The following is a 24,121-nucleotide window of genomic DNA, read 5'->3' on the forward strand; positions in this document are numbered from 1 at the left end:
CTCTGCTTTGAATAGATTCTTTAAAGGCTTGGACAACTCTTGATGGTAGACATCCCATTAGCTGGTGCCAGCTAATGTTGCTGATGGGATGAGGGCAAGGACTGCTGCTGCCTTCTCCATAGTAATAGCGATATAGTAATAGTAGTAGTGTTATTTTCTACCCACCATTTAATTTGTCAGTTGAACAGCAGCTACGTACTGCAAGAGGCTAATCGGCTAATTGTTTTGTCTGTTTCCGGTTTTATTGCACTGACTTTTTGACTATTTCTTTAGAGGGGAGTTCCTGTGCCCGAGATTATAATATACTTACATACTGTCTGACCTCCTGTTTAGTTTTACGTGGAAAGTACTGAAGACATGTTCTGGAAAGTATCTTGAAGTGGAGTAATGCAGGAAGAGAGATGATACAAGAAGGCTATAAAATGTATGTTTTCTTTTGAGAGCAAAAAAATGCATTAAGACATAAACATTTGCTGTGCACGAGTGCCCAGCTCTCTGATACAATGCCACTTCATTGAAGTGGTCCTCTCAGCCTGTGAGGAACTGTTGTTAGCCAGAGAGACATAAATTACTCCTTACTTTGTGAACTACTATAATGATCGAGCATAGAGGTGTCCTAATGTACAGAAATGAGACAATGACTGAAGATTTTGAAAAGCACTTACTGAGATTGTCACAGTATCCTTGTGGCACAAGCTGGCTTCTTTGAAGTTTTCTCCAGCACTGTTGAAAAACTTTTTTTTTCCCCTTACGCTTTGCAGATCATTTCTGCATTTCTCAAGCACAGAGGTACCCCCATTCACAGTCTTACCTTGTAGGCTAAACTGATTACTCATAAATCCTAAAGAAAGTGATTCACCAGCACTTTAATTGGCCTCCAGTGTACATTCTCTAAGCTTGTTGCTCTGGAAATATTGCTAACAGCAGGGAAATTCTCCAACTAATATTTGATTAATAAAAAGATCTTTGCTTAATAGAACGTGGAGGTTGTGTAATGAGGAGGACTTCTGTGTAGGAAATATAAATGGTTCCCCGGTATAGAAGATTATGACAGGATCTTTAATTTGAAGTCCATGAAATAAAAGTTGTTCGAAATTGTATGCGGAATAGAAAGTACCTTTTAGATGAAAGCACTGTATCCAAACAATCTTACATAGTGATCAGTATGAAATTTCTGATGTAGTGGAGGCATTCAGCTCATTTGAAGATGACTTCACCTGTTTTTTGCTGTCACAGTGGTAATGCAAACCAGAGATGTACAGCCTTGTTAGCTGTGAGAGCTGGATCTCTGCTTTACAAAGCCCTGTAACCCACAGCTCCTCCTCCTGTCTACAGCAGCCACTGATGGTGTTCCCTCTTCCACCAAGCAGCTGTCACCCTGTTTCATACAGCAGTCAACTCCACCTTCACCGCTTCAACAGGCAGCAGCTCTGTTAAGGGAGCTCATGTCAAGCTTTTTGTCTGCTACAACCCCTAAGTCCTTCTCCCCGGGGCTGCTCTCAGCTCATGTCTGGGATTGCCCCCACCCAGGTGCAGCACCTTGCACCTGGCCTTGTTGAACCTCACCAGGTTCACATGAGCACGCTTCCCAAGCTTGGCCAGGTCCCTTTGGCTGGCATCCCCTCCTTCTCTTGATGTTGTCTGCAAACTTGCTGAGGGTGCACTTGATCCCATTGCCTATGCTGGTCCCAGGACAGACCCCTGATGGAAACACCACTTGTCACCATACTCCAGCTGGACATGGAGCCATTGTCCACAACTCCCTGGGTGCAGCCTTCAAGCGAATGCCTTATCCAGGTCCTCGATCCACTCTTCTTCTCTTCAGGTTGGATATCACGATGTCATGTGGCACCGTGTTGCAGATCTTACAGAAGTTGAGGTAGATGACGTTGGTTGGTCTTCCCTTGTCAACTCATCTTCTAAACAATCTACCATCACCTCCACTGTGTAAGCAGTTATCCTCTTTACCTCTCAATTTGCTTTCACAGTGTCTGGAAGTACCTGCTGCTAGACCTAACTTCTGTAGGAGGCTGCTACATGACAGAGGAGGAAGTAGGCAAAAAGTTTGGACAGGGATGAGGACAAAATGTTGCTTATTTAGTAACTAACTTTGAGCAATGTATTTTGAACCAAAGAGCTCAAACCTAGGAGGGAAAAAAAAAAAAAAAAAAGGAAAAAAACCCTCAGCATTTCATACTGAAAGCAAATGTTATCTTTGAAGCATGAACAAGCTGCACCAGTAATGCTCTCAGCTGAGCACGCAGTTTCTTAGTTTGGTTTTGCTGATAACTAAAAATTAACAATTCAGCATAAGTCTTAATATAAATGTCTCTCTGTCTGCCACCTGCTAGACTTTCCTCCAGTATTTTCTCCATCTTCATGCTGTATACATCAGCGTTAGCAATGACGGATTCAGCAACGTGTACCTTGAACTTTAGAACAGTGACTTGGCACCTCAGCCCAATACAGCTCGAAAAGGACTGCGCTCCCTTACAGCATACCCAATCTTCTCTTAAAAGGTTACGTGTCAAAAGGTCACCAGACTATATTCCCAGGCTTTTTAGCAAATGGACAGTATCAAAGCAAGATTTGGTATTTGTTTTATGATACCATTTCTATTCTGATAAGGGAGTAGGCAGGTGCATGCTTTTTTCCATAAAAAAGTTAACTCTTTCATTATGTTCAATCTTATCTACCATCTTTTAACTGCATTTTACTTTAGCTAATTTTTCCAGACCTGGGTGAGAGAGTAAGACAGCATTTTTTCCTCTTTTTTTTTTTTTTTTTGTCCTGTCAACAGAATTGCTTAGTAAGTTCCATATGTAAACATGTACTGAATGAATCTGGATAGATGATACAAATAGAAATTTTAAAGGCAGAGGCACTGACTGGAAGTGAAAGCCTAAAACATTATGCACGTATAACGTGATGAAACAGTGGAAACACAAGTCCTGACTACAGTTCCAGTTGCTGGTGCCAGCTGTAGAGTTGCAGGTTTTCCAAACCCAGTGGTACAAAAAACAAAACCTTTGCTTTTAAACTGATCAAATTTTGTGCAGACTCATTGACAGACAGTTGTAATAAGTCTACTCTGCAGAGAAGAACGTGTAGAAATTCAAGTATCATGTAATCTCATTATCAAAGAGAAGCCGAAGCTTTGATGTCAACAGGAGTCCATCTGTGGACTTTGATATATAATTAATTTCTGTAATCTTAATTATTTTTCCACTGTTTTATTATTATTTATTATTTGTATTGCATCATGAAATAGTGTTTTCCTAAGAGACAGCAAGCAGTTCAGGGATTTTCTTTTCTTTTTTTTTTTATATTTTTTTTTATTTTAGTTTTAGTAGGGTTATTTGCTGTTAGTTGAGTTACTATGAAAAAGTGCAATGCCTCTGTCTAGAAAGATGGTAGAAGATGTGTGTCTCTAAGAGAGATGTAGGTGGCATATTGGCCATATGAGGGATGCACAAGATGGATGAGTAGTAATTCACTCAAAACCCCCAGTTGTAATACTTTGATGTGTTATCACAATATAATCTTGTGTGTTAATAGCTGATTATATGTACGTATATAGGGCAGTAATTAGCCAGGTGAGCTTTGCTTATGTAAATTCTACTGTCTGTGTTTGAAACTGATAGTGGCTGTTACTTAATAGTGTTTGTTTTTTTTTGTTTGTTTGTTTGTTTTTGTTTGTTTTTTTTTTTTTACTTTATTTAAAAAAAGGCATGCAGCAGCTTTAGATGGAAGACTGTGTATCTGAAAGACTGTATCCACAGTTATTTGTTTCCTCCTCGCTCTTCTCTGGAGATTCCCAGAAAAATACTTTCCACCCAAGAACTCTAGTGTTCCTCTGATTCGGTGATATTAATCTTATTTAGGTGTGTGCCCTTTTCACAGACTCAACTTAATGTGTCATTTTTCTCTGCCACACAGAAGAGGGATGAGTGAGGAAGAATCAAAACTTTTCTGAAAGCAAAAAGAAAGGCTTTATTATGTGAAGCTTAAACAGAAAAGCAAGAGTGACAGGATTTCCATACAACTGAAAGATTATCTTCTTTAAATGTGTAACTCATGTTTGCTCTTTATGGGTAGATTGTTAGACTGTATGTTCAGCTCTCTCAAGAGGCATTTAGGACTTCAAATAGAGTAATAAATTAATTTGCGAGATAGAGACAATAATGAAAGATTCCATTTCAAACCACTGACGTGAAACTTTTGTGGAATTTTCAAACATTAAAAAGAGTAAATGACAGCCTTATTTACTTGCGTAAATGAACCCACCAATGAAGTAAAATACAAGATTGACAGCATTAGGAAGAGAAGCTCCTTTTTATCTACAAAAGAGATGTGACTTACAACAGTGTTATTACTAGCTCTCTTCCATGATACTTGACCACCTCATGACCCTGAGAGGGCAACCACAACAAAGTGAGTGCAGATTAGAGATCTGGTGTATGCAATCCTTGCTTTTTCTTGGATAACTAAAGTTACTCTTGGCAACAAGGAGATGATGAGTTGACACCCATCATCTAAGAAAGGAAACCATTAGTTTACTCAGAAGGCCAATACGAAGCTACCAGTTGGGAACAGTTTTCTGTCACTATCTGTCAAGGCTAGAGTGTAGCTATCCAGCCTCCTGTGACATCAATTTTATGCTGAGAGCACAGCAGTCTCAAAAACCACTGAAAAGCCATTTAGTTGTAAAGTATAAGAAACATCTGTCAGAGGCTAAAAGTGTTAAAGAAATGCTTAACCGTGCATTGAGTTGGCAGATTCTTAGGCTCGGATTACAGGAAAAAAAAACATTAGCAATGAAAGTCCACAAGATTTATCCTAATTTTTCAGATTACTTCCTCGGAAAGTCTCCTTTTGAACTGCTCTTCAACAGAAGAACAAATGTGTAGACTTCAATGCTTAATAAAGCTAAAAGCTTCTCCCTGGGGTAATTGAAATTTTTCTATCAAAGGATAGATAGACCTGGTTGCAGCTGCAACAAAGAAGAAACATATAAAGCCAAGTGGAAAGCAGTTAGACAGCATTGGTGGTGTAGGACCATTGAACATGGTCTTGCTAATTGGAATCTATAGCACAGGACATTCAACTACATGCTGGGCAAATGACCCTGAAAGTTTCAAGTCTATCTAGTATAAAAAAAGTTCAGATGTAAAAATAATCATACGAATGATGGATTCTGTATTCTTGAATGGGCATAACCAACCAGAGATCTGGGTAACTGGCAAATTTCTTTTTTAAATAAGGCCCTTTGAGTCCCATATATGCATCTACTTTCACAAGCATTTCAAAACCTGTCTTCTAATAATTTCACACAGAGCTTTCAGAGAAGCAATTTTCAAAAGAATGAAAGTAATGAAACACAGCAAAGTTTTACATTTTTATTTCTGTACTTTGGGAGAATTCCTATTGAAGACAGAAGGCAGTTCAAATTGGAATTTCTTTACTGCCAACAAAAATGTGTGACTCTTGATCTAATGAAAAATTAGAGAGATTGAAAAGCAGAAGTAGACTTAGGAAGGATTTCAGTTACAGCAGGATGCAGCCCTTATTGCATTTGTAGTTCAAACTGTGATCTTTAAGGAGACCTAAATTGCTCCAGAATGTGGAATTTAGGGTATTTGAGACTTTCTTTTTTCAGAGGAACAAGTATGGGTAGCTAAGACATCAGGCTTTATTGTTATGCATTTAGAAAACGTATTTTAATTTAAATAAAATGCCCTTTAATGATGAAAATGTTTGGTTCTTAAAACATTCATCATGTGAATAAAAAGTTGTTCAAAATGGTTCCATACAGTGGAACTTGTGAATTTTGTCAACATTTCCAGTCCTGCAATCTGATTTGGATAAGCACAATGTGTTATACAAAAAAAGGCTTTGTATTGTGATTGCTATTGGTATGCAAGGTTCACTGGGTTAAAATCTAAAGTGGCGTTCTCACACTCTGTAGCTCTGTTAGCACAAAGGTATTTATGGGAAGTGAAACAGATACTAAATAAAGTACCTGTCTATGTGATTGTCTGTGCTGGGGCCTTCAAAAATTAAAGCATGGCAAGACAGAAACCTGCTTCTGGAACTCTCAAGAGCAGAGTACTTTGAGCTGTGAACCAGTCTGTTCTTAAAATGAATTATTTTGTGATTTAGATTACATCAAGTAATCCTACAGGACCAGGTACAGCGTTGTCTGAATGCTGGTGTTTCCTTTTTTGGTGTCCCGTGGCATTACGTTCTTATACCTCAGATCATGTATTTATGATCGTTATGATAGCAACATGCTTAGTGTACACTGTCTCATGCAAAGCTTGCTCAGGACTTCATTGCCTTCTTCTCAGTGTAGATGCTGACTTTAAGAAATTAAATACTAATACTCAGAACAAGAGATGAAATGTGCATATTTTGATGTTTGAAAGACACAGGTAGTAAGTGATGTAACCTCAAGTTACATTACCTGAAACCCTGCTCTAGTTCAGTCCAGCACCAGAATGCAGACCTCTATTTACACAACGCTCACACTAAACTCAAAGCTGGTCCTCATGTTGAGTCAAAACTGATGCAGTCTAGCAGCAGACTTGTCTGAGGTTAAAGAACCAAAATTGTACCAAGAATAGAGTAAAAATAGTGTTTTCCTTTCCCGGTTTCTATTGAAAATATTCAGGAGACAAAAATGATTTCATTTGTGTTCATGTGGGTAACTATAGTGATAGGGAGAATAAAATGCTTCACGCTTGGAGATCAGAACTTCCAGGCTTGGATATCTAAAGCTCATAATATGAAAGCTCATGATATGACAGGCCTGTCCACACCGTTACTTCACCATGACCTCACATGACTACAGCGGTACCTCTCTGGTACTAAGTGCACTTCACTTCATGGCTTGGAACAAAGTCAAGCACAAGCCAGGTTATTTTTGATCAGTTGCATTCAGACTAGCATTCAAAAGCAGCAGAACCCGAGTGATAATGAAAATTACCAAACCAAGCCAACCCCATGAAAAGTTGCTCTGTGAATGGATGAGCTTCAGACCACTGCATAAAGTCCATTAAACAGCCATGTTCTCATCTGAGTTCATTAAAATTTCAGTGAAGTGATTTTGCATTTTCTTTGCACTGTGCCAGGATGAACACTGTGCTTACAGCATTGTCTAGTGCTTCTCTTTGCTTTTAAAATGACATCAAACTTTTAGTTCTATTCTGCTTGCTTTCCTGTGCTGCTACTGACCAAAAATATGAAAATCAGCCAAGCAATGGTAAGACAGACGCTTATCCAGTGTGAAAAAAAAACAAGGTTGATATGTTGTAATTCAGTGTAAAATGACTTTTCACATAGTACTCTGTTGCCTGGATTTATATATTTCTTTTGCTGAGCATGCATATTATCTTGTGGATTCTGAACAAATGAAACCTGAGTCATATTTACTCATCATTACTTCATCATAAATACAGACTGCGGTCAAAAATGATTCCCTTCTAGCATTGTTTCTTGATGTCTTCCTTATATAATTTAATTAGTTTAGTGACTTTTCTTTTTTTGACTGCAGTGACAAAGCAGAATGTAACAGTAAATACCCACTGCATTCTGTGAATTATTAACATGTTTCATCCTACCAAACATGGAGGGTTTTAAATGCTATATCTGTGGGACATTTTAATTTCACTGTGTCTAGACACAGCAAGATAAATGTGAGTGCTATCAGTTGCAAAACACACAAAATAAACTAGCTCCAAAAACTCTCCCTTTTAAGGTAAGTATGAATGCTTATTTACGACAACAGGAACACTTCTTATTTCTCCTTTCTCTGTTTTCTCTACCAGACAGAGCTTTTGAAACTGCACTACACAAAAATGTTTTTACATACACTCACTTAGCAACACCTTTTGTGGATCCTATTTTCAGAAGCGGTGTCTGCTTACAGTACTTGCAGATGTATCTGGGCATGGCACATGCAGTCCAGCTAACCTCCAGACAAATATTCATTCATTTGCAAAGGTCAGGAATGCATTTGTAAAAGGCTGCTAAAAATTGGTAGATTCCTCTTCAGCTCAATAATTCAAATAGTGCAAAAATCACAGAGAAGGACAAAAGCAAACAAAACACAAGTTTTTTTCTGTTTTCTTTCAATTTTTATAGCAAACGCTGGCCCCTTATACAGCTGCAGCCCAGTAGGATAATCTGTGTTGAGACAATGTGCACAAGTTTTGTGCTGTGAAATATTAGATCCTCTGATGTAATTGCATGGGTCTAGTGGAGCTGAATTTACATGTCTCCCAAATTTACTCATGATATCCCAAAACATTACGTGGAACAAAGAAATCATAAACCCCCCCACACTTGGAAGCATACCATTTTTCAGAAGAACTTCTCCAAGACTTTTTCTGAGTTGTAATGTAGTTTTGTCATTTGGTAAAATGTAAAAAGCCAATATGATCTTATAATATCCTTCAAATACTCATTTGTGTTGCTTGTCTCCACTGAGGTAGTTTACAGAGGATCTAAGTGCTGCCAGCTGCCTAAGCTTCTGCTGAGGCTGGAAGTCTCTGGAAGTCTCTCTACGTCTCTCATAGGTATCAGCCTTCTGCCAAAATTTCAGAAAGAGTAACTAAACTGGAGAGCTTTTTATCCACTTAAACTTGAAGCTAGATGTTTTATTTATTTATTTATTTGTTTATTTTTATGGCAGAAGTTAAATGTCAGCATCTTCCCTCACTGAATGGAATGTACAACCCAGGTTCTACACTCTGGTTTTGTAAATAAAGGTAGAAGTCCAAATTAATTTGACCTTGACTTTTGCCTAGCTATTTTTTCACAAAATCTGCTAAAAAGGCATGCTTTAGTGGGGTTTATTTTATTGGCGGTAAGGAATATGTGCAGAAAAACACGGCAATACCCCTTGTTTTCCTAACAGCAAAGACACTATAGTTAATTGGCACAGAAATAAGTGATTAGTTGAGTCTACAAAAAACAATCACAAAATTTAACCATCAACCAACTTGTAGTTTAATAGGGCTATCAATTTGCATATCTCTTCGCAAGTAAATATAATCTTAGTTTAAAGATCACTGTTCTGAGATGTTATGTTGTTGATTTCGTAGTTGTCTCAATCTTGCCAGGGTCACTGAGTATGGCTACAATTTTTCTGCTTTTGGGTAAGATGAACATGTAACATTCTCATGTCAGAAGGTCCCAGAATGACAATTCTATTCTGACCTTTAGTTTCACAGATGACAGGATTTCCATGAATTCATTTTTGTATGAACTAGAGCATAGCTAATCGTGATTTTAAAATTGCTAGTGACAAGAATCTAAAGAACCCTTTATTACTTTGCCCTCCTACCTGGGTACTTGCAGCTTGTGGCCAAAAAAAAAAAAAAAAAATTCTTACAGAGTAATTAAAACTCTACTTCAGTACTGTTTCAGTGTGAGTTGTGTTTTTAATCCTTGGGTATTTTGTTGTTGTTGTTGTCGTCGGTGGTGGTGTTTTTTTTTTTTTTTTTCTTGAACTCTCCAGTTCAGTTTGTCATCATATTTCCTGAACTTCAGCCAATGGCCTTTGGGAGAAATTGGAAAGGGGGTTGTGTCTGTTGGGATCAATACTTTCAAAATCTTCTATTATGAAACTACAGTTTACGTTGCTCATGATACATCACCATCACAAATGTTTTTTCCATCCTAAAACTAGGCTGCTTTCTTAAATTTTATCATTTTACTTTGAAAAACTGTTCTAGAACCTTTCTCAATCTCCCATGTTTACCTCTAATTTCCAAATTTATTAATGGTCAATCTATACTTGCTTGGGAATCTTTTTGGTAGTCTTGTTTTCCATCTTGTATTGCCTTAGTCTCTCTTTGGTGGTTACCCTCCCTGTGTGCCTTGATGTATTTGAAGACAACAATCATCCCTCAGCCTCTAATCCGTCACCCTTTCTTTTGCTCACTTAAACAAACCAAACCTTTTTCTCCTTTTTCCAGCCATACCCACCAAGGCAGGGAATGCTGCTGCTCCTTGTTTGCTGTCCTTTTGGCATGATGAAGCTTGCTCCTTACATTGCAGCATAGTTTCAGCAGAGGTTGGTTCAAACAGAGTTCTTCACAACATCATGGACAAGATGTTTCAATGGGAGGTGACAAAAAAAATATTTTTCTGCTCCCTGATGAGAATTCTTCTGTAAAAGATAGGTGGCAGTTTCATTGTGAGTGTTGAAAAAGGAAAACAAACAAAAAAATCATCTTCTGTAATCTTTTGAAAAAAGTTGTAATAGCTAAAGGTCCTCCCTTTCGATATCTCAGTAAATAAAGTAATTTAATTTAGTAGTTACATCTTATTTATATTAAGTGAAAACTGAACTCAAAGCATCTTCGTCCTCTACACCATGGTTGATGTGCTCCAAACTATTATGGCCCACAACCTAATAACTCTTCTACCCCAATTTTCACTTAATTGTAGCAATCTGCTTCAGTATTAACCTGTAAATAACCCTGTCACTTTAACTGCTGCCATGCGCACGCTTTCAGAAAAACAAATTTTATCAGGCAAATTCAGATGCAGATTGCATTTGGCTCAAGCCAGTTCTTGTTATCATTACTGACCAGAACTGTACCCCGCTTTGCAAATATGGACACCCAAGCACCTCAGGAAGTTCTTGGGTATTTTTTGTTTGTTTTGTTGTGTTTTGTTTAAAAACAAAACAACCTTTTCTAACAGCTGACATTAAAAGACTGTCCCTTGGAAATTGAGTAAACTAATCTCAGGCTATCTGATCTTGGGGCAATTAAAACTTTTGCCATAGAATTTTTGCAGGACAACTGTTTGCTTCATATTATCAGCTCTCATAGCTTATCCTGGAAAGTCCTGAGTGCCCTCTACCCAGAGGAAAGACGGTGCTTAGCATTTTGCATGAAGGGCTCTCTTACCTATGCATGGTCTAGGCACCGTTAACAAAATAAATTGTGGGCAATTTTTAAAGATGTTACAAATATTTATAATAAAAAGTACTCTTCAACATTCCTTGGAAGAAATACGATGTAATAATGAGAATAATCAGGCATATGGAATGGGAGAAGAGTAGAGAATATAGTTGTGTTTTTTTTCTTAGCATTACCTCATATCCAAGATAATACTGTTTTTGTTTTGTTTTGTTTTCATAGCAGTACCTCATACCCAAACAAAGATATGAGTTAGAGTGGAAGAAGCATGGTGTGGTCAGGAACTAGCAGAACCTTTTTGCTTGTTGGTTATTTCCGCACTCATTTGTGTATCATTTCCCTTCATGCTTCATTACAGCAACTCAAAGCTCTACGTAGGTACTTGAACTGCACCTACCACCTCCAGCCCAACCCTCTCAGCTCATCCCCATGCCCCCAAGGGACTCCCAGTGCCACAACCACAGGGTACGAGCGGTCTGAGGGATGCTACAGCGGCCTGGCACCTGGTGGGTCAGCCAGGACCTTGCTGCAAGCCGTGCAGATGCTGCCAAACTTTTAATCTCTTTCCCTCAGTAGGGGACGTTGGATTCTCTTTAACCAGCAGCTGACTGGCCCAGTATTTCTAGGCATGTGTTACCTGAAATCCTCACCCCTGACAGACAGGGTAAAAGCTGGCAAAAAGCTACAGGGGGAGATTAATACAGAGCACCTAAAAACTAACGCTTTTCACAGGCAAAATGCTATCTATCGTGTGCTTGTGTTTATCTGAGGCTGACTTCCAACAGGAATGACCAGCAGAAAGGCCCTTTTAAAGCTGTTATCGATATTCACAACTGCTGTAGGAACCACAGGCGCTTGGCAGGGCTGCGGGCCCGTCCCTGAGCCCGGCATGACTAAGCTGCCGTGCGGCACCGAGCTCGCAGCCAAACTCGGGCCTGACTGCGGCGTGCGGGTCCCGGGGCAGCACCAGCAGGCAGCCCGAGGGCTTTTATTTATTTTATTTTATTTTTTTTTTAATCTTTCCTGCAGCAGAGCGCGGGGGACACCGGAGCCCACCCCCTTATAGCCTCCCGGTGCACTGCGGGGGCGGCAAGCCTTAAAATACATATATAATAATAATAATAAGGCGGCTGGCAACAACAAAACGCCGCATTTCCCTGCGGCCCCGCAGCGCGGCCGCCATTTCCCCGCGGCGGCAGCAGGGCGGGGCGCGGCGCCACCTGCGCCTCAGGGCGGGCCCGGCCGCGGCCCCCTCAGCCCGGCCGCCTCAGGGGGCGGCCCCGCAGCGGCCGCTTCTCGGCCGCTCCCACTCCCTCGGGGGAGGGGAGGGGGGGAAAGGCGGGAGCCGCCCGCCCTTCCCGCAGGGAGCTCCCCGCTCGGCGGCCGCGGGTCCCCCCCCGCGGCTCGGCGTGGGGCAGGCCGGCGGCGGTGCGCGGGGGCGGGGCGGGCGGGCAGCGCCCCCCCCGGCGGTGACAGTTTCTAGAAGCACGTCCCGGCGGCCTTTGCGCTCGCAACATGGAGGAGCTGACGGTGGAAGTGCGCGGCTCCAACGGGGCCTTCTACAAGGTACCGGCAGCCGGAGGGCGGCGGCTTCCCGGGGCTGCCCCCGCTCTGTGGGGACCCGGGGGCGGCCGGTGGGGAGAGTCTTGGCCCTAAAGGAAAAGGAAGGGGGTGGTGGGAGGAAAGGGGGAGCGGGGGAAGGTGTCGGGGTGTGGCGGGGGCGGGGGGGCCGCGGAGGGCGCCTGAGGGAGAGGGGCCGGTGGGGGGGGGATGGGGGGGTTAGGGGGGTGCTCGGGGCCGGGGGGGGGGAACGGGGGGCGTGTGGGGGTGGTGTTGGGAAGGAGTGAGGGCCTCGGGGTGGGATGGGGGGAGCTGAGCCAGCAATCATAATCTGGAAATAATTCTTTAACGATCTCGAGTTTATTTATGTCGTCAGAACGCTTCCTTCGCCATCACCCTCCCCGGAATGTCAGGATGTTGCAGGATCAATGCAGAGTCCCCTCAGCTGTTGCCCGTCAGTCATTCCCCCTAAGCCCGGCTTCAGATGTTTAAGAATCCCAGCGCTTTTTATGGCAAGAGCCCTCTGTCTTCCTTTCCAGGAGGGCTGCTTCCAGCCAGCATTGTGAGCACTTGGGTAGCCGTGCCCTGGGAGTGCTTAATCTCAGGTCTCTCTTTAGCTATTAAGCCTAACCGCATACACGGTGTGGAATTGCACATGCATTATCCCAGTTGAGGCTGGGGGGGAGTGTCCTCTTTTTTTTTTCCCCTCTGAATTTCCTGTTTGCAGCTGTGGATTTGGCTTGGAAGTCATTTGGTGACTGTACAGTATGTAAAGGCAGTTGGTCAAAGGACTGTAACCAGCTGACTTCAGGAGTTAGGCTTTTTTTTCCAACTGGTTATCTATTAAAAGAGTCGAACAGGAGATAATCATATAAGGAAATAATTTAATGGTGTAAACTATGCCCTTGATATGTATTCCTCTTAAATTATTACCAAAATCAGTAGATAAAAAAATGTGAATTAGGCACATATTTAGGTGGTTTATAAATAACCACAAAGAAATGCACATCAAAAGTATTTGTATTTAGAACAGGATACTCCTAAAACATAATTGATTTTTTTTTCCCTGTCCATTAGAAAGCCAAGAATTTGGAGATGCATTTCTTAGCTTTTCATTGTCCACGTTATGATCTTGGACAAATCAAAAAGAAACAACTAGCTCATACTTCTGATTAAGGGGGTTGTGAGACTAATAGGAGCATTAGGAGGTATACCAAATTTTTGGACTGAGGGGAGTCTTCTGCCACAGCGCTTACTACAATAAGCCTGATTTAAAATCTGCAATAATGACGTCTCCTTCTAAGTCAGTGAGAATTGTCAGGCTTGCATTAGTACCATCGTGTGTTTGGCCCTGTGGACGGTGCTTAATGAGGAGAAGTTTTACTTAAAAATGTTATTTAATGGATTTCAGGTTAGTGAAATGGCGGTTAGGTCCAGCGATGGAGCCATTCACTTCATCATGGTGAATGGTCACATTAGAGTGCTTGGACCCATGGTAATGGAAGCCCCAACTCGAAATAGTCATTGTTAATGTGCAAAAATCCACCCCAAAATGCAATAAAGCAAATAGAAACATGATTTTAAAGGATTATTTTTGTAGTGAAATCTGTATGCTTGGCTCCATTTTGTGAATCTAAATGTTGAAGTAGGCAGATGATGGACCCGTTTGGAGCTAAGGAACAAAACTTCCTCTTCAAAGTTTGGGAAGCGAAGGAGAACTATCAGGCTCATGGAGAAAGTATCCTGCTTTGGACACTGACAGCATTGATGTTAGCATTTGTAAGGTTAAAAGGGGATGAAGTTTGAGGTTTGCAGTCAGAACAGTCTGAATTTAGATTCATTATCACAGCATACCTCCTGGTAAATGAGATGAGAAGGATCCTGCTATGCCAACAGAGATAAAAAAAAAAAAAAAAGAGTAATTATGTAAACAATTACATGACAGATTTTTTTTAATGAGTTGTTAATACGATCTGCAATTCAGCTGTAGTGGCAGCGGTGATTAAATCTGTTTTAGTAGCTATTAGAGATATGACGATGATAGATGAAATTCTACAAAATAATCAGAAAAACAATGCTCCTTATTAACATTAGGTGAAAAATCAATGTTGTTCTTGATGCGTAAGTCAATGGAGACTGACATAGATACCCCAAGATATTTTGTACAAAAAATATATGATATAAATTTCACCTTCTGTTTATAAATCTCCAATCTAATTTTATGCTTTTTTAAACTGCTTTAAGTGACTAATATGGTCTGCAGAACAGGACAGTATTTATGTTGTATTTTATCCTGAATTCTCAACTAGTAGGCAACAGAGTGTGTTTAGCCATTTCCTGCAGCTCAGAAGATTTTGTATCCATCTTAACATTGAGCATCCGTTGTCTTTGAGCTCCATCGGTGCCATCTTTTCTCTAAAGTGGTTATTGTCTTGTGGAAAAGGTGAGGTTGGTGTTGTGGAACAGGTAGAGAGTGGACAGAGTTGACAAGCTGTACAAGTCAGCAGTAGTATCTCTTAGGGTTCTGTTGATTGTAAGATCAGAACAGCTGTGGATTTCTTGGTGTTAGGGTGGGGTTTTGTTTGTTTTTGATGGGGTATGTCCAAACAAACCTGGATTTCATGGGCTCGAAGTGGATTGGAGTGAAACTTTTGAATATTCCCAGCCTCGTCTTGGCCTGACTGCAGTGTTCTCTGCGTGGCACTCGCTGTGTGGAGCTGGGAACTCTTTTCGTGATGTCATGCTGCTACATAGATCACTGAGAAATTCACCAAGTCATAGCCTTGTTGAGGTTGGCGGGGACCTCTGAAGGTCAACTGTCCAACACCTCCAGTCCAGCGGGGCCATCTATAGCTCCTTGCCCAGGCCCCTGTCCACGTGGTTTTTGAGCGTCTTCCAGGAGTGAGGATCCACAGCCTCTCTGGACAGCTGAGTCACCCACACAGTTAAATGTTTTCTGGTGCTCAGATGGAAGCTCTTGGGTTCCCATGTGTGCCCATTGCCTTTTGTCCTGCCAGCTGTGAAGGGTGCGTTGGAGAGACTGAGATGAACACTTCTGTTCTGCCCAGGATCTCCCGTAGCCATTTGCATACATGCAAATTTGGGTCTTGCAGTAAAATGACACCGAAGTACATAAACTGAACACTAGATAGCTTACTCTGTGGAATCCTTCAGTGACATCTGAATAACTAAAGATCTGTTGCATTCATCGTTGTAGGGACTTCCACGTGCTGAAGAGCCATCTCTAGTGTTGGATGCCTTTGCAGTCTTTCTGTTCTAGATAGTAGCTGTCCAAATTATGTGCAAGGATATAATGTGATAAAAATGAAAGTAGAATTAAACCCTTCATCTTCAATTTATAGGTTCTAAAGCTCATCCTTGGTGCCTCTTTCAGGAGGTGCAGTTGTTCTAGTAGCAGCTTAAGGCCGATCTGTTAGAAGCTGGCCTTAAGGTAGAGAATAGCCAAAATTCTGCTAAAGAAAATGGTGGTGAGAGAGAAGTACACAGTATTTCTTCACGTGTAGAATGTCGAAGCATGGTGAGCAATTCTGTGGAATAAAATGCTTTTGTAAGAAAATATAATGGCTTTTTTTTTTTTAAGTTTTAATTAGTGGCTTTGAGAAGTTCTCTGTGAGGTTTTCTGAATGTCATCTTAGCATGACAGTAAAATAGATAACTGTCATTAAGAGGATAGCTTACACACGTATTATTACACCAGGAAACACTACAGTAAATGGAAGGCAATTTTTTTCTGTAAAGATTTTGACTGTCTTTTGATGGACAGTGTTTATTAAATCTTTCCATATTGAGTGGGAAACATCCGACATTTTAAGGTTGTTACTGCTCTCTTGAAACTTGTATAGTTGTATGAAGTATGTCTAGTCATTGCCATTGAAAAGCCATTTTCTTGACCCTTTTAGCCTGATAAAAAGCAGATGCCACAGGCAGTGGTTATTGATTTCTGATGTACATAATCAGTACAGGGTGTCTTTCGGAAGTCTTGCCCTTTGGGAATATGCATATGAAGAATGCAGCATAATAATGTGAGTGCCTTAGGCTTTATTCATAAGCCTGAACCAGGAGATTCAGTGCTGAAGTTCTTGCGTGACTCTCATAAGGACCCATGAGTTTACGTGTGATAATTATGATTGTGAATGGAAATAAGTAGTAATGTGAAAAAATAAAATGGCATTTCAGGGTTGTTTCCTACCTGCTCTTTGCTTGTAATGCTTGGTCTGTTTTCTTTTATCAGTTCCTTGTAGCAGGTGCAGCTAATCATTTCCAATGAAAATAACACTTTGAAGTTCAAATCATTGGAAAAAAAAAAGGGTATTTATGAGCTTCCTGTGTTTGCTTTGATTTTTTTCTTTGAGGGTCAGTATGGAATAGCAATAATTAAGTAGGACATTTTGCATTTGTTACATGAAACAGTTGTGTGTAAATCTTAATTTAAAATACTAACAGTTCCTGGTTCTGACAGGAGTGAAAGGATTGGTAATGGGATACAGGCTTCTTGACCTTTATGTCACTGATTCAGAAGCAGTCCATGGTACCAGATGCCAGTGTTTGCTGTTTGAAATTTGCTCAGCAGTGAGTACGGTGATCTTAGTATAGTTTTTAGCGTGCGGGTGTATGTGACTCAAAATCTAACACAGTGGCTGGCCATCTCTGGAAGGAATGCCTGCAGCTAAGCTAACAGCCTTATTTTTAGATTGGGCTGTCCTATTTGGGGGTCAGCTAATCTTAAGAAAGCAGGATGAAGTGGGAACTTAGATTGCATCTGGCTGTTGACACGTTTTGTGACTGCCTGGAACTGAATGTAAAAAACAAATAAATGCAGATGTGGGTGTGTGTACGCACACGCACATAGTTCACTGTAAGGGCACTTTGGTAAGCCCTGATCCGTTTATGTTATCAGCAGGTCCTAATCCTAAATCCGTGAGCAAAGCCCAGGTAAAAGGGAAAGACTCTGTGTGTGTGTGTGTATGTGTGTGTAGTTGTGAGGTGAAGTCTCAGCTGTGGTGATTTTGGTGGCAAATGATCCTTTCATAGTTTCCTGCCCTTTTGTTCATACTTTGTACAGCATGGCCCTGTGTTAGGCTTGCAGGCTCTCTGATCCCACACCTGGGTGAGAGTGCTAGCCGTATATATTACCCCTCAGCTTACAGGTGCTGGTGTCAGGAGCCTGGCTTCTGCCAAGTGAGTGGCAGAGACAGGTCGGTGTCAGAGTGCCTGGGGGCCCCTGTGCCATTAATAGCCCATCGTACAGTAGAATCTCCTGGCTGCATCGTGAGCAGCTAGCAGGGCGTTCATGGGCTTCAGAGATCCAGCCTGCCGCATAAACTGAGGGACTGACACTAAAATCTGGACAGTTTAGCTCTGAGGTGGGGCAAGGTGAGGTCACATTTATTTGTCTTCCATTGCTGCACTCTGCAATTCTGTATGTGGTGTAAAATGCATTTAGAAATGTTGCGTGTAGGCTGGCTCACTGGTGCTACAGATTGCTACAGATTCCTCGCTGTGTGTTCTTGAAGCCAGTAGAGCTGCTGATGGTGATGTGTTCGGGGGTCTCCTAGCTTGCTGAGCCTCATCACCTGTTTGGAATGAGGACACGCTGAATGCTGAGGAAGAACTCTGCAAGCTTAGATATTGGTATTACCTGTCTTCAGCCATCACTGCTAAATTAAACTTCAGTGGTGGAGTGACTTGTTCATTTAAGCAAAAGTTAAGATGTGTATTTAGTTGGTAGAAAACATTTCTGATACATTATCTGATGTGAATAATGCAAATTTAGAGTACAAATCTATTTATATTGGTTGCCTCACTGATGAAGAACTTTGAAATTCCTAGTTGAAAACCATGATATTTACTGTTCTATGGGTTTTTAATGTTCATCAGGCCCTTGCTGAAAAAAATAGTAAATATGTAGGATTTAATGTAACTTCTATGTGAGAAATAAATTTACTTGAAATTGCAAAATACTGTAATTTCTGCAGTTCTGGGCAAAATTGAAAATGTTTATAAAATTTAAAATCATCTCCAGGGTCTTGGAATATGCTTTAAAAAAATACACTAAACCTTGTCACGACATATGTGGAATCTGTTTCTGTGCTTTTATCTTGAAGTTAAGTGACAGCTGATAGTGCTTATAGTAAAGGTCAGGGTTGTAGGTTGAAACCAATAAGGAGGGCTTCTTACTTTCGATAAATGTTTCCATATTTCTGTCATGTTTCTGGGTAGTTGTCAAGTAATTTCTTAAACTATATTCAAAACCTATATTGAATTCTGAATGCTATTAGTTGTATTACAAATGAATTGTCTGCCCTGTATACCTCAGGCTGCTGTGTTTTAGTTGCTGTAAACGTGTTTTCTTCCCACCAGTAGTAGAGAAACTGACAATAATAGGAAGAATTAAACCTGTTTTTTGACTTAGCATGTTACTCCCTCATTATTTCTTATATTTGTACAATTAGAGTCCGATCAGACTCTGTCAGGCTTCACAATATAATTACAATTATTTAATATTTTACTTGTCTTTTGCTGACTTGCCGTGGATACCTGATGATAGAATATCTGGTTTTGAGTGCTTCTTGTATGAATATTGTGGACTAAGAATGAGAGTACCAACTGAAAACATTACTCAGCTAATTCTAGTCATAGTTTAGTAGTACTGCTACTATAGTACTGCTAGCCTTGAGTCTGTGTAGTGTTCTGGTATGGGAAGAGCAGTACACGTGCTTTGAACTGAAAGACTCCCTTGTGTGAAGGAGTTCCTGAAACTTGCAGTGTTGTAAAATTTATAGGTTCTTTGTTGGAATTTGTACTCTGAATTGTACTTAAACACAAACACCAAGCACTACTTCTTTTTTAATGTGGCTGTGGTTTGTGCATGGATGGCTGTTAGTCTGCTGCTGGTCATACCTGCAGTATTGTTTGGCTTCCCTTTCTTTGGCAGGACATCCTATAACCAGAAAGCTGGTTGTGAATACTAAACCTGGTTGTGCTGTTAACCTGAAAGCCAGGCTTTACCTAGTAATGGAATGATTGGCACCGTGGTTGGAATTCGTTGTCTTTCATTTCTGATGTCTTTTTAATGAAACCTGGAACTAGTCAGTGAATTCAGGAGTTTTAAACTCTGCAGAGCATTATTCAGAATATTTCCCAGATGTTTTGTGCTATCTCGCTTTGAATCTCTCTTTATTCTGGAGTTGTTCTAAACAAAAGGAAGGGTAACAATTTGTATTTGCAAAATAAATTTTTGGCTACTGTAGACTGATCTTAGAAAAGTTTTGGATTCATTCAAAATTAAATAAATTATCCCCCATGTTAAGTACTGTGAAAGCATGTAATAAATCAGGGGTAAGGTTGTCAGTTATGACATAAAGCAGCGGAATGAGGCAAAGACCAGTATCGAATCAGAGGCTCTTGGAATGCAGATAAAAGGCCGTCTGTAGTAGTGGGTTACATCTGTTGGTAAGTTGTCACTGACGAAATGTTGGCCTGCATAAAACTTGATTCATGCTAGCATGGCTTGAGTGATTTTATTTATTTTTGGATAGTCTGAATGAATTGTTGTAGAACAACTATTTCCTGCACTTTGTGTTGCAGTAACTTATCCCCTCATTGAGGAATGTTTAAAGGGACATCGGTGGCATAAATAAATAGTAGAAGTTGTGCTTTACCTCTGTTAGCTAATAGGTACTTGAAGCAGTAACATTTTCTATGCACTCTATGCTCTTCGCTTCTTTAAACAGACATAGCTTCAGTATTTCTGTCCAGTTTATCTGTACAGAAGCTTTCTTGAAATCGAAAAGTCCCTGATGGTGTGCATCTTTGCCACCAACTGCTGCAGTTTCCTACATCTCAAAGAGGTTTGCCTTCCTTGCCTTGCAGTGGCAAGGTGCCCTTTAAAAGGGTTGATTTCAGGAGGAGCATGGTAGATGGTTCAACAAGGTGACTTCAATTTCTGGTGACCTGGTGTGCTCGGGATCACTGGTCTGCTTTGTGCCAGAACCAGTCTTCTGTGCTGCTGGCAGATGGTTTTGAGTGCTGCTTGCTTAGGGTGCAGGAAAGGAGGTTGTTCAGTGAATCCTGCTCTTGGTTAAGATTGCCCAAGTTCAGGTAAAAGGAGCTTTATTCCTGCAGGCCCCTTGCAGCCAGCTGTCAGTGCGGCGTTCTTCACTGTCCCTGATTAGACTGAGCGATCCTGTGCTGAAATTTCTTTCCCAGAGCAGACACATGATACCTCTGTGGGCTCGTTACTCCTCGCACAGCTGATACGTTCTTCATCCTCCTCAGTTGCCAGTATCTCAAGTGGATATAATCCATTCAGCAGGTTTCCTGGAACCTATCTGAACAGAGCTATGTGACTTTTACTCATCTGAAGCTGCAGGTTCCTTCTTGCTCTCCTGTGCTAGGGCAAATACCAAGCTATGGCAAAAAGTGGGAGTAGTTAGATATTTTTTTCTGTTGTTTTGTCATGTGGTTTTCTTTCTTTTTTTTTTTTTTTTTTTTGCACCATGCCTTCCTTCCTTAACCAAGAGATGGAGGAACTTAATTTCCGCATGGGTGTATAAGTACAACTGAATCAGGTTGTTCTTCATCTTGAGGTTTTTGACATAATCAGTGCATCCTTAAGAATGCCTTTTTTCAAAAGGAAAAAAAAAAGGCAGGGTTTTCTCTGTTGTTCCTGAGATCGTAATAATAATGTGACACAAAATGGTAGGAAACATTTGCTTCGTTTTTCTATGGGGTCCTGCAGGTATTTTACCTCATGCTGTCCCCAATTCTGTATTTGAAAGGTGGTGCAGTGTCTAGCCATATAGCAGCCTGTATGACCAATTTTTAGTCAAGTTCGCTGTCATGCCATTTTGAAGGGAAGTTGCCCTGTGTTCAATACATTTCTTAGAATAGATGGTTAAGTATATCATCAACCTCATGCAAGCAGTGGGATTGTGTCCGAGAACTCCCTAAATTCCCTAAATTCTTCCCTAAATACTGGTGATGCTCAGCTGTTCGGGTTAATTTCAGGCTGTATTGAAATTGCTGCCTTGTTTTCATTTCATGTGCCTTCTTATAACAAAAACTGTTTTTGTTTTAGGGATTTATCAAAGATGTTCATGAGGATTCACTCACAGTTGTATTTGAAAACAAGTAAGTGTTTTATTTTTAAAAAAATCATTTATGTATTGTTTTGATATTAAAAGGAAGTGGGCTTCATTACAAAGGTGTCCTTCTAGAAATGAAGGCTCACTGTTATTCAGTCTCCATGATTTCTTGATTAGCTGTGGTATCATAAATGAGCAAGTCAGTTAGGCATTCCTTTCCTTTTTTTTTTATATATTTCAGTAATTCCCATAGATGTGTCAGCCAATTTTAATTAGAGAATAATTGGTGGCAGTTGCCTGCTCTTCTTCAGTATTTTCCATCCTTCTTTGCTCTATATATAAGAATCTCTACTTACTAAGCATTTGATTATGTGTAACCTAGTGAATGCTTGTCAGCATTATCAACCAGAAGAAACAATACAAGTATTCTGATAGTGATTGATAGTGATTTTTTTTTAAAACTGTTGCAGAGTACATGTACGCACATTGAATCTGAAGTCAAATTTTATTTGTTTGGTGTGGAAAAGTGCAAATCTGAAAGCACTGGAGAAAAAATAATGCATGCTGCCCTCTTCATTTACTGTATAAGCACAGCAGCACCACTAGGGACCTATAGCAGCAAGTCAAAGATAATCCACGGGATGGTAAACTACAAATGAACGCTTGTTAGGCATTCAGACTGATAACACTGTGGATTACCTGAGAGTTTCCAGCATAATTTAGGATATTTGTGGAGTCACATCCTCTTTGCTGTTTCCCTTCCAGTTGCTAGGTGGAGATCATAAAAATGTGATATCCTTTGGTGTGAAAATTGTTGGTAAGCTCTGCCCACATCAACCTGTACATTAGTCTGAGCCGTTCTTAAAGGCTGGGGGGTAACAAATGTAGTACTAGAGAGTATGCATTTGTGTGTGCACAGTACTACATAATGTTTAATGTGAATGTTCATAAAATATATATCGTATAATATTGAATAAACATAAAATATTGCTCTATATAAGGATGTGTGTTACATGTATGTATATATTCACGCATATGAAAAATCTCTAGGGAGGAAAAGGTAATCCTAGGGTTTTTTCTGCCAAGTCCAGTCTTTGATTCTTTCTATCCTGTATTTTCTAGCCCTTCTTTAATGAATAATGGTTAGAAGATAGAAGTGGCAGCATAATTTGTGCTAACACTTCATGAGGGAGATTATGGAGGCTGTTACTGTCTCCTTGGTTTTCATATCGGCACTGCTCATTTCCCACCCCCCCCACCCCTCAAAAACACAATTTCATCCTGTTGTTGATCTGAGGAGATGTGGCCAATCTTCAGTTTCATATTCAGCATCCAGGTTGCCTTTCTTTAAGGTTAGAGGCTCTTTGCCTTCAAGGCACACTTGCATGTGACAAACTAAGTAAGCTAAAGGAAGTGCCTGTGGTTCATAGCAGATGTCTAATTATTGACAAACACATTTCAGCTGTTCTATATCCGTGTAATCAATGTGTTTCAATGTGTGGCAGCAGCCGTGTTCCATAAAGGATGGGCTGCAATGTAATGTCAGGTGCTTTGTTGACCAGAAATAGATCCTATCAGGAAGTATGTAGACTGCTCGAGTCGTGCTGTGATGTAAATTTGATACGTTATTACCCGTCTTACTGAGTTAAATTCGTAAGGGCTTTAATAGAATTGAAATTGGCAAGAGTGTAGGGTCCTGAATGTGTGATTCTGCTGTGATAGTGATCAGTGCTAATGAAGTAAGCAAGTATACACTGCTAAGGGCAGTCAGTTCACATTTTGTCTGTTGTTAGCCAGTCTTTACCTACAGCTATCGTAAGGTACCCAAAGTTTGTTTACAGCACAACTTGCTAATGATGATTTTGTGGCCATAGCAATAATTAATTTATGGGCAGGTACTGATTTCTTTTAGGAAACATTTTAGGAAAAGGCAGGGGATGAACAAAGAAGCTTCAGGAAACTGAAACCTTTATTGTTGCATACAATTAAAAATTAGATATTCAGGTGCAGTTTCACATAGGCCTGTGGGAATTTGAGCAGCCCTATCAGAGGAAAGATTGTGTTGTAGGAAGCAAGCACCAACCTCTTTTTTTCTCATGATTTGCACCAGGTATTCTGTCTGATTCTCTTAGTAGGCAATTTGTAGCTAGTCACAGGTCATTTCTCAAGAACATCTTTCCTTGGCATTGCATTAGTGAGTTGCCCCAGTTCTGGACTTCTTGCCATCAAAACTTGTATTCTGGAAACTGAGCCTTCTGTGTACTTTTCCACTGTTTTATAAAAAAAAAAAAAAAGATCTTGCTGCTGAAATGGGTAAGTCATTACTGGCCCATCTACTTAAAGTGAACGGAGTTTGTCTATGTGATTAGAGATGGAAGCAAAACTAGCTCACTACAATTTTAAGTAGATTTTATTGAAGATGCAAGGTCTCTTCAGTTACAGCATCTCATTACGGGCAATTTATAACTTTCTGTAAGCTCTCATTTGCTAGATTCTGAAAGTACAAGGCACAGTTGA

At 40.4% G+C, this 24,121-nt stretch overlaps 1 protein-coding gene across 3 annotated transcripts in view; it reads left to right on the plus strand.

The window, feature by feature from the left end:
* The first annotated feature begins 12,350 nt into the window (after window positions 1-12,350).
* The window catches only part of FXR1 (FMR1 autosomal homolog 1), a 29,314-nt gene continuing 17,543 nt past the window's right edge, over window positions 12,351-24,121 (plus strand). For 2 of the 3 annotated variants that reach the window (XM_027463899.3, XM_027463901.3), the window contains exons 1-2: window positions 12,352-12,503; window positions 21,598-21,650. In XM_027463899.3, coding sequence (XP_027319700.1) covers window positions 12,453-12,503; window positions 21,598-21,650 — 104 coding nt within the window. In that variant the 5' untranslated portion in view covers window positions 12,352-12,452. Of the gene's footprint in view, window positions 12,504-21,597; window positions 21,651-24,121 lie in introns of all 3 variants that reach the window. The other variant, XM_027463900.3, reaches the window with a different exon arrangement.

The sequence above is a fragment of the Anas platyrhynchos genome, chromosome 9, assembly GCF_047663525.1.
Source record: "Anas platyrhynchos isolate ZD024472 breed Pekin duck chromosome 9, IASCAAS_PekinDuck_T2T, whole genome shotgun sequence".
Taxonomy (NCBI): Eukaryota; Metazoa; Chordata; class Aves; order Anseriformes; family Anatidae; genus Anas; species Anas platyrhynchos.